At 43.4% G+C, this 13,379-nt stretch overlaps 1 protein-coding gene across 4 annotated transcripts in view; it reads right to left on the bottom strand.

Annotated features, from left to right (window-relative positions):
* The window catches only part of LOC129697457 (uncharacterized), a 73,036-nt gene that overhangs the window by 54,054 nt on the left and 5,603 nt on the right, over positions 1-13,379 (bottom strand). For all 4 annotated transcript variants that reach the window (XR_008723527.1, XM_055636048.1, XM_055636046.1 and 1 more), the window contains exons 3-7: positions 11,622-11,733; positions 10,923-11,025; positions 9,714-9,836; positions 6,947-7,063; positions 1,000-1,160 (exon numbers count right to left, since the gene is read on the bottom strand). Coding sequence is in view for 3 of the 4 variants with exons in the window: in XM_055636048.1 (XP_055492023.1) it covers positions 1,000-1,160; positions 6,947-7,063; positions 9,714-9,836; positions 10,923-11,025; positions 11,622-11,733 (616 nt within the window). In the remaining variant the exon portion in view is untranslated. The remainder of the gene's footprint in view (positions 1-999; positions 1,161-6,946; positions 7,064-9,713; positions 9,837-10,922; positions 11,026-11,621; positions 11,734-13,379) is intronic.

Consider the following 13,379-nt stretch of genomic DNA (forward strand, 5'->3'; position numbering starts at 1 on the left):
ACACAAGGAATGTCGGGGGAGTGAAGTGAAACAGCACCAACTATTCCCTCCGCAAAGCTACATTTTTTCTCCACCACTAATTACTTTGTATAGAAGTAGCCCGGGATGACAAACGATGCTGCCATGCTTCACTGAACAATGCCATTGTTCTTTGCTGATACACTGGATACATTAATCGTAAAACATTAACAAGGGCATTGCATTGCCTGCTGTGCTGAGGGCACTCGGACTTATTTACATTGAAAAGAATGAGGGGCAAGGCAGTGATTTTCTTGTTGCAGCTAGATTTATACATTTTAATAATTTGCTGGTAATCTGTTACCAGTGGCTTTTTCCTCTGAGGACACGGTGATGTATTCTGATGTCTCGTACACATTGTCCACAGAAAGACTACAGCTTCTGTGCTTTTATACTTGTTACACTGTGCCCAGCAAGACCATAAACCTTGGAAGTTTTGTTTTAAAGCATCAATTCCACATTAGTTTAGTTTTATTGTCATGTGTACTGAGGTACAGTGAAGAGCTTTAGTTGCGTGCTAACCAGTCAGCGGAAAGACAATACACGATTACAATCGAGGCATTGAGAAATTTAAAATTTCAGGCTAAAATTAAAAAATATATTTACTCCTTTCTAAGTACTGGTGAATGGGGGTGTAGCACAAGTTCATAAGTTATAGGAGTAGTATTTGGCCATTCGCCCCATCAAGTCTGCTCTGCCATTCAATCATGGCTGATCTATCTTTCCCTCAATCCAATTCTCCTGCCTTTCATCCCATCGTCCCCGACACCCATACTAATCAGGAATCTATCTATCACTGCCTTAAAAATATCCATTGGCTTGGCCTCCACAGCCTTTTGTGGCAATGAATTCCAGATGCACCACTCTCTGACTGAAGAAATTCCACCTCATCTCCTTCCTGAAAGTATTTTTATCCTGAGGCTGTGACCTCTGATCCTAGACTCTCCCACCAGCATTAGCGAATTTGTGCACAATGCTCACCTCCGCCATTCTGCGTGAAGTTTGTTGATGGTCTGGGAGAACTGCTCCAAATCACCAGCTTCTGCAGGCAATGACTGAAAGATCCACTGCTGAAGACCCGCTAAGCAGCCAGGAAATCTCTGGGCCAAGGCAAGATATCCATGGGCAAAACCGTCCATCTCCTGTGAGAAATAACCCAATAGTTGTATTTAGTTATCATCCAAAGGCCACCAACTGAACCAATTCAAATTATAAGACGCACGGAACCGCAGATGCTGGTTCACAAAAAAAGACAAAGTGTTGGAGTAGCTCAGCAGGTCATGCAGCATCTCTGGAGAACATGGATAGATGACCTGTTCTCTCTGTAGGCTTTCTCCCTCCACCACCACCACCACCCACCCCAGACCTCATCAGTCAGCAGAATCTCAAAACTCTGAGAATTCCCATCATTCCGCATTTAAAAAAAATGCAATGGTTAGTCAGCAAGCTGGAATTCTAATGTATTTGAGTTTAGTTTATTGTCACTTGGACAGAGGTACAGTGAAATGCTTTTGCTACATGCTGACCAGTTAGTGGAAGCCAATACATGATTACAATCAGCAATCGGCTCAGCGGTAGAGTTGCTGCCTTACAGCACCAGGGACCCGGGTTGGATCCCGACTACGGATGCGTGTCGGTACGTTCTCCCTGTGACCTGCATGGGTTTTCTCCGAGAACTTCAGTTGCCAAGTTCTTAGGATGCCAATTTCAGACTTTTTAAAACCACGAGGTGGTTCAAATTAAAACACAAAGAGATAACTCTTCATCACCATTATGTTCTGTGCCCGAGGAATCATTTCACAGTAACTCTCAGACTGGGTGCAGATCAGTGGCTGCAAGAATGTGGCTCGTGGTGAGGGAGTGGAGAGGAAGGCTTTTGTTCCTTATCAAATTACCCTGCATGAAGCTTACTACGATTACTCCAGGCTGATAACTATTAATGTACATAACGGAGAATGCAAATCAGTGACGCAGGATAAAATAAGAGCAAGAAAACGGACCCTGTGGAGGAATTCCCAGCAGTGTCGATTGGCAATCTTCATGGCAACACGAAGGAGGTGCCTCAGCTTCCTCTTTCAAGACACCTCATAAGTTGGTAAGTGATAGTAGTAGAATTAGACCATTCAGCCCATCAAAGGTCCGCCATTCAATCATGGCTGATCTAGCTCTCCCTCCTAACCCCATTCTCCTGCCTTCTCCCCATAACCTCTATCAGTCGACCTTTGTTGAAAGGGAAAGGGTTTTCACCAGTGAAAAGCCTTGAAGCTTTTCAGCAAGAAAATAAAACCTTTTTCAGCAACAAAGAAAAACTCCAAGTTTAGAGTTTGCTGAAGCTTGTACAGGGAAAAAAAGTAAAACACTGGACATCTTGATTGTATTTGTGGATTCTTTTCATTAACTAGATAGTACGCAAAAAAAAACTTTTCACTGTACCTCTGTAGTCATTACAATAATAAACTAAACTAAACAACAGATAAAATACTGGTGCAAATGAATGAATCGACTAGAGACAGGGCCAGACTCAGCTGTGTCAGTCCCCGTGAGGAATAGGTCACTGATTGGGACACAAAATGCTGGAGCAACTTAGCGGGGTAGGCAGCACTTCTGGATAGAAGGAATGGGTGACATTTCGGGACGAGACCCTTCTTCTGACAGTCAAGGGAAAAGGACTTACAGAGGTAAGGAAGTGCAAGGCGTGAAAATGAGACAAGGGGGATAGAGATCAAGGAACATGTAGAATAGATGGGGAAGGTAACAACAAAGCAAACAGAGATAAAATTTAGTCGGACACAGTTAGACTGGTCGGATAACTGGGAAGGGATGGAGAGAGAGGGAAAGCAAGGGTTACTTGAAGTTAGAGAAGTTAATATTCATACCGCTGCAGTGCAAACTGCCCAAGCAAAATATGGAATGCTGTTCCTTTAATTTGCGCTGGGCATCACTCTGATATACTCTGCCTAATGATATAGGATTGCTTAGGGAATGACTGCCCATGGATTCATAACCATAAGGCACATCAGAGAAAGGAAAGACGGGGAGAGAAACAGCCTCAGAATGTGATGTATTTAGAAGCAATTTCATTCACTAACACTAATATTTGCAGAAACAAAAAAGAACATTTTGACATTGAAAGACACAGATGCAAATTCTATGCCACATGATTTTACCGAGTTCTATACAAAACAAAACATTTCACTGTACCCAGGTTGATCAGTACGGGTGTCAGAGGTTGTGAGGAGAAGGCAGGAGAATGGGGTTAGGAGGGAGAGATAGATCAGCCATGATTGAATGGCAGTTGACTTGATGGGCCGAATGGCCTAAGTCTGCTCCTATCACTTATGTGACAATAAAGTATCATTGAATCATTGACACAGCAACAGCTTTGACAGCCATGAATCTGGTGGGCACTTTTTCATCCGCATGTTGTTAATGAATGCCAAATGGAGTAACATGGGTTTCTGAATTCATGATGTTTTTGTAATTATATTAGCAATTGTAATGATAGTTATGTACCTATTATGCTTAAGTATCAGAGAAATATGGGCTTGCAGCCATAAATGAAATTAAAAGTTCAGCATTCCTCCTGTGCAGTGGTGGACTGGCCAGGGTCAGCTTGCCCGATGGCATGTGGGCCCCTGATGAAGTGATAGCAAGTGATGGCAAGTGTTACTATTTGAGTTACTCCAACTTTGAGTGTCTAAAGTTCCTATACTGTTAAATGGTAGCATTGTAGTTGTAGGTGGGCCCCTTTGTCTCCTGGCAACCAATATTTTTAGACCCAGTCCGCCACTGCTCCTGTGAGTTCAGAGGTGAAAATCTGAGCCTTGCAAGAGATTACCGGGACAGTCGCCTTTAGTCCCTGGCAAGAAGGTCGGCGCAGGGCCGCAGTGGTAGAGTTGCTGCCTTATAGAGCTTACAGCATCAGAGACCCGGGTTCAATCCCGACTATGGGCGCTTGTCTGTATGGCGTTTGTACGTTCTCCCCGTGACAGCGTGGGTTTTCTCAGAGATCTTCGGTTTCCTCCCACACTCCAATGACGTACAGGTTTGTAGTTTAATTGGCTTGGTGGAAATGTAAAATTGTCCCTAGTGTGTGTAGGATAGTGTTAATGTGCGGGGATCGCTGGTCGGTACGGACTCGGTGGGCTGAAGGGCCTGTTTCCGTGCTGTATCTCTACAACTACAGAAGAAGGGTCAGGACCCAAAATGTTGCCTGTTCATTTCCCTCTACAGATGCAGCTTGATCCACTGAGTTCTTCCAACAGTTTGTATATTGCTCAAGATTCCAGCATCTGCAGTCTCTCGTGTCTCCGTTTTGTTTTATGGAGTTATATCATAATCTTTCCTGTTCTTACAATTCATGGTGACCACAGAATAACAATTGTGTATGTTAAAGAGGAGAAGGGAGTGGAATAAAATAGTAACATTGTACAACAATTTTAAAAGATAATGTAGTTTGCTTTACACTCTTCATTTATTACAATCTTTGCTTTAATGCAATTGCTAAATTGAATCCCGCACTTTCTGGAGAATCTTGCTCGTGCCCAATTTTAATACAAGAACTGTGCATTCATATTGAACCCACAAAGATCCTATATTGTGTAGGAAGGAAGTGCAGATGCTGGTTTGAACTGAAGATAGACACAAAATGCTGGAGTAACACAGTAGATCTTCAAATAAGCTGCCTGGCCTGCTGAGTTACTCCAACTTTGAGTGTCTAAAGTTCCTATACTGTTCTCGAGGTTCAGTCTAAACATCTCCACTTGTTTTTTTTATCTCTAGAAACTGATAGTTAATCACCCCGACAACATTATACTTTAAATTACAGGAAACAGAAGAAACGCAAGTGCCATTCGTCATCTGTGCTCTTCATGGAATGTGTCCTAGCTCTGTTGAAACGGGAATAATTAATAACAAAGAGGGAAGTGGAAGCATTTTGTAAATGGTTTCCACCATTTTGCTATATTTGTAAATATTTTAATTAAGGAATGAGAAAAGTGACGAATATATCTGGTTCCATCATAACAACACGATCCCCGCTAATGAATAGCATTTATTTCGAACTGTTAATTAGGTCATGCTTGCTCAAGCTTCTCCTAGGCAACATAAGTAGCAGCTCTCGATATCAAAGCAGGTACATGCCATGCAATGAAGAAAAGTGGAGAGGCAGCCACTGCTAATCACAGTTGTATTTAACTGCATCAATATCATCCCCCCCCCCCCCCCAGTGTATCATTACCTTGTGTTTCTACCATGCCACACTTAGTCAACTGATCTGAATCGCATGCATTATTTAACATGTTCGACATAACTCGGATTACACCTTTTCCACAACAAACCACGCTTTTAATTCTGTACAAGGCTTTTCATTAAGCGAGGCCTCAATTTAAAAAAAAATCTCACATCCATTTACTTCCTCCTCCATTGCTTCCCTATTTTGCAAGAGACACAAGCTCCTTCATTTCTGGCCTCCAGACCAAGTGCAAAATGTAATCCCCCCCCACTCGCTGTTCTGCCCTCAGCTAGCACATCACAAAACGTGTTGAGATACCCTCCGTAAGGGGATTGCTGGACTCGGAGGGCCGAAGGGCCCGTTTCAGCACCACATCTCTAAACTTAACTCCACACTGCAATGTTTCACTCCATTGTCTTAACTCCACTCCGTTGCTGTAAAATGAAAACCAAAATTACTTGAAGAAGTTGTTGATGAATTTTACAAAAGGACAGTCTTTCACTTGTCTGGTCATCATTCCTCCACATTCTAGTCAATAGGGCTGGACGTGAAGATTTTGGGTTCTTCATTCTCATGTGCAGGGAAAACAAAGCTGATAGACTTGCAGTTCCTCCTGCCAGCATAGACAGGTTGGGCTGAAGGGCCTGTTTCAATGCTATACGATTATGACATCCGCTAGCCTAGAAAATTTGCCAGTCCAGTAACAGATCCTAAACATGTTGGGTTAGAGTTTCATTGCATTTTCAGCCAAAGGCAAGCAATTCAATCCAAAGGTTCCAAAGTAAAGGTGTGGATAGAGTGTATGTGGGGCAGATGTTGCCACTAATTGGAGAGTCTAAGACCAGAGAGCACAGTCTCAGAATAAAAGGACGTATCTTCATAAAGAAGAGGAGGAGGAATTTCTTTATTCAGAGTGTGGTGAATGCATGGAATTCATTGCCACTGTTGGTGGTGGAAGCCAAGTCAATGGACACGTTTTAAAGCGGAGATTGATACATTTTTAATTAGCAAGGGTGTCGGGGGTTATGGGGAGAAGGCAGGAGAATGGTGTTGAGGGGACAAAATAGATCAGCCATGATTGAATGGCAGATTCGATGGGCCGAAAGGCCTAATTCTGCTCCAGTGACGCATGAGCAAATGTACTTGCCTCCATCAAAAAACTAACATAGCTTCCTCAAGATTATACCAAGAATGAATATCTCTGAAGAAATGTTCCGACCCAAAACGTCAACCATTCCTTCTCTCCAGAGATGCTGCTTGACCCGCTGAGTTACTCCAGCACTTTGTGAGTTCCTCAAGAACGAAATTCCACATAGATTACAAAAACATGGTGTGAAGCAGGTAGTTGTGGTAAAAGCTAGCACGGTGGCCACGGTGGCGCAGCGGCAGAGTTGCTGCCTTACAGCGCCGGAGACCCGGGTTCGATCCTGACTACGGGTGCCGTCTGTACTGAGTTCGTTCGTTCTTCCCGTGACCGCGTGGGTTTTCTCCGAGAACTTTGGTTTCCTCCCACACTCCAAAGACGTACAGGTATGTAGGTTAATTGGCTTGTTGTATGTGTAAATTGTCCCTAGTGTGTGTAGGATAGTGTTAAAGTGCGGGGATCGCTGATCGGTGCGGACTCAGTGGGCTGATGGGTCTCTTTCCGTGCTGTATCTCTAAACTATCAAGTAAGCTGCAGTATTGAAATCCTACCTTCCTGAAGTGGACCCAGGCTTTGTGTTGGTATGTCAAGTATCCACCAAGGTCAGAGGTCAACTGACTCCTGTCAATGTAGTTAAATAGCTCAAATATTTCATTAAGCAGCACGCACTTAAAAGAGAGGAAACAGAAATTGTTAATGGTCGCAGACACACAATGAATTGCAGTTGCAAAGCTAAATAGCCAAAGTTTACAATCTTCAAAAAGCTTCAAAATGAAAAGTGCCCTTTGTGGCATTTAGAATGAGCACATCTGTTGTTGTTATTGCTGCAGTGGGCACAAAGTGCAGCAAAGTTTTAATGCGTTAGGAATGCGTGACAGAATGGAATCTATTGCACAAAAATCTTCCTTCAAACCCGCAAGTGTGACGGTCCCAATTTCAGCCCCGTCAGAGTATAGATCTGCCAATGGAGATGGGGATTTTAAAAATACAGACTGGGACATAAGATTTCCGGTGGCGCAAAACTGCAGCAACAAGGCTTAAACCTCATGTAAAGTGGAGTGGAGAAATAAGAAAAATATGGGGGAAAAAAAAAAATTGCTGAAAAAGCTGTCGAAGATTCCACCTGCACTTGACACTGTGTCGGAAAAGCCGCCAGCGTAATCAAAGACTTGTCCCACCCCCGCCTGGTCATTCGTTCTTCTCCCAGCTCCTGTCGGGCTGAAGGTACAAAAGCTTGAAAGTGTGCACCACCAGACTCAAGAACAGCTTCTTCCCCTCTGTTATCATGCTTCTGAACAGTTCTTCCATAAGCTAGGCTACAGCCCAATTATCCTCTACCCCATTGCGGACATTGGACTTTGTCTATGAAACTGATGCGTTCAATGCTGAGAACTATATTATACACTCTGCATCTTCCCCTTTGCTCTACCTATTGTACTCGAGTTTGACTTGATTGTATTCAATATATTTTGATCTGATACGATCGGAAGCAAAACAAAAGCTTTTCACTGGACTTGAGTACACATGAGAGGGCGGCACGATGGCGCAGCGGTAGAGTTGCTGCCTTACAGCACTCATAGCGCCGGAGACACGGGTTCGATCCAGGCTACGGCTGCTGTCAGCGCGGAGTTTGTACTTTCTCACCATGACCACGTGGGCTTCTCAGAGATCTTCGGTTTCCTCCCACACTCCAAAGACATACAGGTTTGTAGGTTAATTGACTTGGTGTATGTGTAAAATGTCCCTAGTGGGTGTAGGATAGCTTTAGTGTGCGGGGATCACTGGTCAGTGCGGACTCAGTGGGCCGAAGGGCCTGTTTCCGCGCTATATCTCTAAACCAAACTAAATAACAACCCTAAACCTAAATTTAAACCCTCTGTGAGCAACTGGCAGCTTAGATGTAGAGGTTCCATTTTTTCGGGCTCAGAGATTTCAGTTTAGTTTATTGTCACGTGTACCGAGGTACAGTGAAAAGCTTTTGTTGCATGCTAACCAGTCAGCAAAAAGACAAAACATGATCATAATCGAGCCATTTACAGAGTACAGATACATGATAAGGGAATAACATTTAGTGCGAGGTAAAACCAGCTAAGTCTGATCAAGGATAGTCAGAGGATCACCAATGAGGTAGATAGTAGTTCAGCACTGCTCTCTGGTTGTGGTAGGATGATTCAGTTGCCTGATAACAAGGGAGTTAAACTGCAAGAAATGCTGTCTGCAGAAGATGTAATTTTCCATTCTCCCCACAGATGCTGCCCGACCCACAAATTTGTTCCAGCACTTGGGGTTTGTTTTAAAAACGAGGGATGTTGTTTTTGAATCATAGTACAACCAATTAAAACTGAAGGGAAAAAAAAAGTTTGGGGAATTCATCCCCAAAGAGGCCGCTAACGATGAGAGACTCAAAAATTTGTTCGAAAACTACATTTTCTTTTCTAAAAGCACTGGTGAAACTTTGAATTGGCAATATATTAAAAAAATGCCAAACCTATATATTTTTTTTCTAAGCATTCAGATTTTACATCTAGCTTTTTTACATCAAAAACTTTTTTCACACAGAGAGTGGTGAATCTCTGGAATTCTCTGCCACAGAAGGTAGTTGAGGCCAGTTCATTGGCTATATTTAAGAGGGAGTTATATGTGGCCCTTGTAGCTAAAGGGATCAGGGAGTATGGGGAGAAGGCAGATACTGGATACTGAGTTGGATGATCAGCCATGATCATATTGAATGGCGGTGCAGGCTCGAAGGGCCGAATGGCCTACTCCTGCACCTATTTTCTATGTTTCTATAGACAAAGTGCTGGAGTAACTCAGCAGGTCAGGCAGCATCTCTGGAGAAAAAGGATGGGTGATGTTTTAGGCCATGACCCTTCTTCAGACCTTCCTTTCTACCTTTCTATACACTGAACTGTTCTATGTTCTCCGATTTCTCATCTTCTGTCGCCTTGGCTGTCTCACCTGCCGACCGGAAGCGTGAATAACCAAGACCCTATGTTTCCTCGCGGACTGGGACCTAAAGTACAGGGAATCAGCAGAGCAATTAAGCCGCATACAATATTAAAGTCAGCTGGAAGATTAAAGACCTCAACTTCTATTTTATGAACATCATTGAAAAAATGATTCTCCAGGTAACATTTTAAAATTTGATTCCGCTGCAAAAGTGGAACTGATTGTGGATGATCAGCCATGATCTCAGTGAATGGCTGTGCTGGCTCGAAGGGCCAGCACCGCCAACTCCAGCACCTATTGTCTTTTGTTTAAATGCACTTGTTCAAAAACATCAGGGCGCACACGTGAAACAAAGGTCCACTTCCATACCTTGAATGGTGGCTCCGAGAGCTTGCTGTGGACCAGTCCGAGGGCCTTCAGAATGTGTTTCCTGATGCCTTTCGCCCGAGGCTGCACAGCGTAGAATGTGTCCACGGCCCTTCCAAACTGGTGCTGAATAAAAGCAGGTGGTCACTAAGCCTGGTGTTAACACAGTATTCAAACTTTGCTACATCACCCTTAATAATGCACCCATCCCCTGCTGAATCAATGTAAATAATCACAGGGAACTGCAGATGCTGGTATTTACCAAGGAAAGACACACATTGCTGGACTAATTCAGCGAAGGTAGACAAAAATGCTGGAGAAACTCAGCGGGCGAGGCAGCATCTATGGAAAGAAGGAAAAGGTGACGTTTTGGGTCGAAACCCTTCTTCAGACCGATTCAGAATTCAGACTAATTCAGCGCGTCAGGCAGGCTCTCTGGAGAACATGGATAGGTGACGTTTCAGGTCAGCTACTTAAACGTCACTTACCCATGTTCTCCAGAGATGCTGCCTGACCTGCTGAGTTGCTCCAGCATTTTGTGTCTTTCGTTGGTGAATAAACCCAGCTGAAATACCATAAGAGTCATGGGGTCATATAGCACAGAACATCAGCCCAACTTGTCCACACCTGCCAATATGTCCCATCTACACTAGTCCCACCCGTCTGCTTTGGCCCGTATCCCTCTAAACCTATCCTAACCATGTACCCGTCTAAATGCTTCTTAAAATAGTAACTGCCTCAACTACCTTCTCCAGCAGCTCGTTCCATACACCCACCACCCTCTGTGGAAAAAACGTTTCCCCTCAGGTTCCTATTAAATCTTTTTCCCCCTCACCTTAAACCTATGTCTTCTGGTTCTCAATTTGACTATCTGGGAGAAGACTCTGTGTTTACCCGATCTGTTCCTCTCATTTTGCACACCTCTATAAGATCACCCCTCATCCTCCTGCACTCCAAGGAATAAAGTCCTAGCCTGCACAACCTCTCCCTATACCTCAGGCCCTCGAGTCTTGGCAACATCCTCATAAATCTTCTCTGCACCATCTCTAGCTTGACAACAACTTTCCTACAACATGGTGCAAACATGGCTATAACACAGTTCAAATGTTTTAGAACTAATTAATAAGCACATTTTAAGCTTCACTGGGATTCAGACAGTCACTAATAAAAGACATAAGATAAGGCCAGATATTAAGGCCCAAGAATATATACCTGAATTTGCAGCAAACTGTTTATAATGATGGAGACAACATCTAATGAGGCATATCTTAGATCGGTTACAATGGATACCGGACCAATTCTGGTTTGTGATGCACTGTTCAACAAAGAAAATAACAAGAATCACCTCTTATTTCAACTCTTGTTGTTTCCCCATTTCACCAAATTATCTTAGAGACTTAGGTGACTGAAAAAACTATTTTTAAATCCATCAGTGAAAATTTCCCTTGGCCCAATCATGAGAGCATTTCTGTAACTACACCTACTCCAGCTTGCTTCTGGCGCTTTGCCAGATCCCAGAACATCAGTAATGTTATAAAGTTACAATAAAACTCGGCACTAAGATAAATCATTTAAAGTGAACTCACCCAAGACGAAGATTAAAATATTTTAAAAGCCACGCACCACGAGATTCAAGAACAGCCTCTTTCCCACAATTATCAAATTCGTGAATGAAGCTTTCACCAAAGGACACATTTCTGACGTTCCAATCTACCCCACAATGGCTCTTGCACTTTTAATTTTAATCTGCACTTTCTCTGTAGCTGTAACACTATATATCCTGCATTCGGTTTCTTTTTCTTTCTTGGTCTGTCCTGGTGCACTTATGCATGCTACAATTTGCCTGGATAACATGTAGAAGTTTTTCACCGTATCCCGGTAGACTCGACAATGATAAACCAAAACCAATACCGAAAATATTTGAGAAGTTCGACAACGTCATCCTGCTTTAGATCAGAGATCAGCAAGCTGTGCTGGGCTCTGGGGAATATCACAAGTGGAGATCCCCAATGATCAAAACTGCCTGAACAAGGAGACAAATAGAAAAAGTTGAGTGTACAAGCACAATGATGACAATGTTACATTTTCAAAATAGACTCGACGTTCACGGTGTGATTATTTAAGAGTAGTTACACAGAGCATTTTGAACAGAGAATGCAAAGATGAGAATTGACAATGGTTAGAGGATGAGGAAATGTTCAAGAAGGAACTGCAGATGCTGGAAAATCGAAGGTAGACAAAAGTGCTGGAGAAACTCAGCGGGTGAGGCAGCATCTATGGAGCGAAGGAAATAGGCAACGTTTCGGGCCGAAACGTCGCCTATTTCCTTCGCTCCATAGATGCTGCCACACCTGCTGAATTTCTCCAGCACTTTTGTCTACAGGGGATGAGGAAATCCAGGGAGAGATGTTATGTCAATTCCATTACTTTAAAGTATCAGATACTCACAAAGTATCATTTATTAATTTAGTAGCTTGCATAAACCTGAGGCAGCAAGTTGAAAATTGTTATTTAATTTAAATAAAAGTAACACACGCTAAAGTGAACAATATAAAATATAGGAACAGGGCACACGGTGGTGCAGCGGTGGAGTTTCTGCATTGGGGCTTTCTCACGGTGCGACCCGACCCAAGACTTAACAAGTGTTTAACATCGTGGGAACCTCCTGCGATAACAGTACGGCATTCGTGGACCACCGAGGACCTCCGTGGCGCTAACGGCAGGTAGTCGTGGAACTTTGTAAGGTCGGGAGAAAATTCAAACATTTTTGAATTTCTCCAAGAGTGACTTGAGCACTTCGTGGTGAGCGTTGCAACATTGTATGAATGCAGATGCCAGTGTGATATCCGTGCGATTTCCATAATGAATCTTGCGGGTACCGTGGGAACTCCTGCGAACGGTAAACCCGGAAGCTTGACAGAGGGGACATAAGGTGAGTAAAAAAGGTGGTCTCTTGTTAAGTCTTGGGTCAGGTCGCACCGTGAGAAAGCCCTTTTACAGCACCAGAGACCCGGGTTCAATCCCAACAATGGGTGCTGTCTGTACGTTTTCTCCATGACCTGTGTGGGTTTTTTCCGGGTGCTCTGGTTTCCTCCCACACTCCAAAGATGTACAGGTTTGTAGGCCAAAATGGCTTTGGTAAAATTGTAAATTGTCCCTAGTGAGTGGAGGACTGTGTTAGTGTGCGGAGATCGCTGGTCGGTGCGGACTCAATGGGCCGAAGGGTCTGTTCTGTATCTCTTAACAAAGCTAAACTAGGGCAAAAGCTGGAAGTTTAACATTGCACACCTGCAATAGTAGATATTTGGGGATTTGACCTTGCTTCAGTGGACATTTGCAGTGGCACCCATAGCCTCTCAATGTACTTATGTTATTCTCTTCTGAGAGTTTTGCCCTACTGGCTACTGTTCGAACCCACTGTCAGTATAACTGAAACACGGCTCCATGACTAATATTTTTCCTAAAATTAGCATTTCTACATTGATTAGAAGGTATAGCATGGAAACAGACCCTTTAGCCCATCGAGTCCACAACAACTATAGATCACCCGCTCACACTGGGTCTATTTATCCCTCGTTGCATTCACTTCTGACACACTATCGGCAATGTACAGAGGCCAATTAACCTGCACATCTTTGTGATGTGGGAGGAAACAGGAGAAAACCCAAG

Source organism: Leucoraja erinacea, chromosome 5, assembly GCF_028641065.1.
Source record: "Leucoraja erinacea ecotype New England chromosome 5, Leri_hhj_1, whole genome shotgun sequence".
In the NCBI taxonomy this organism is placed as follows: Eukaryota; Metazoa; Chordata; class Chondrichthyes; order Rajiformes; family Rajidae; genus Leucoraja; species Leucoraja erinaceus.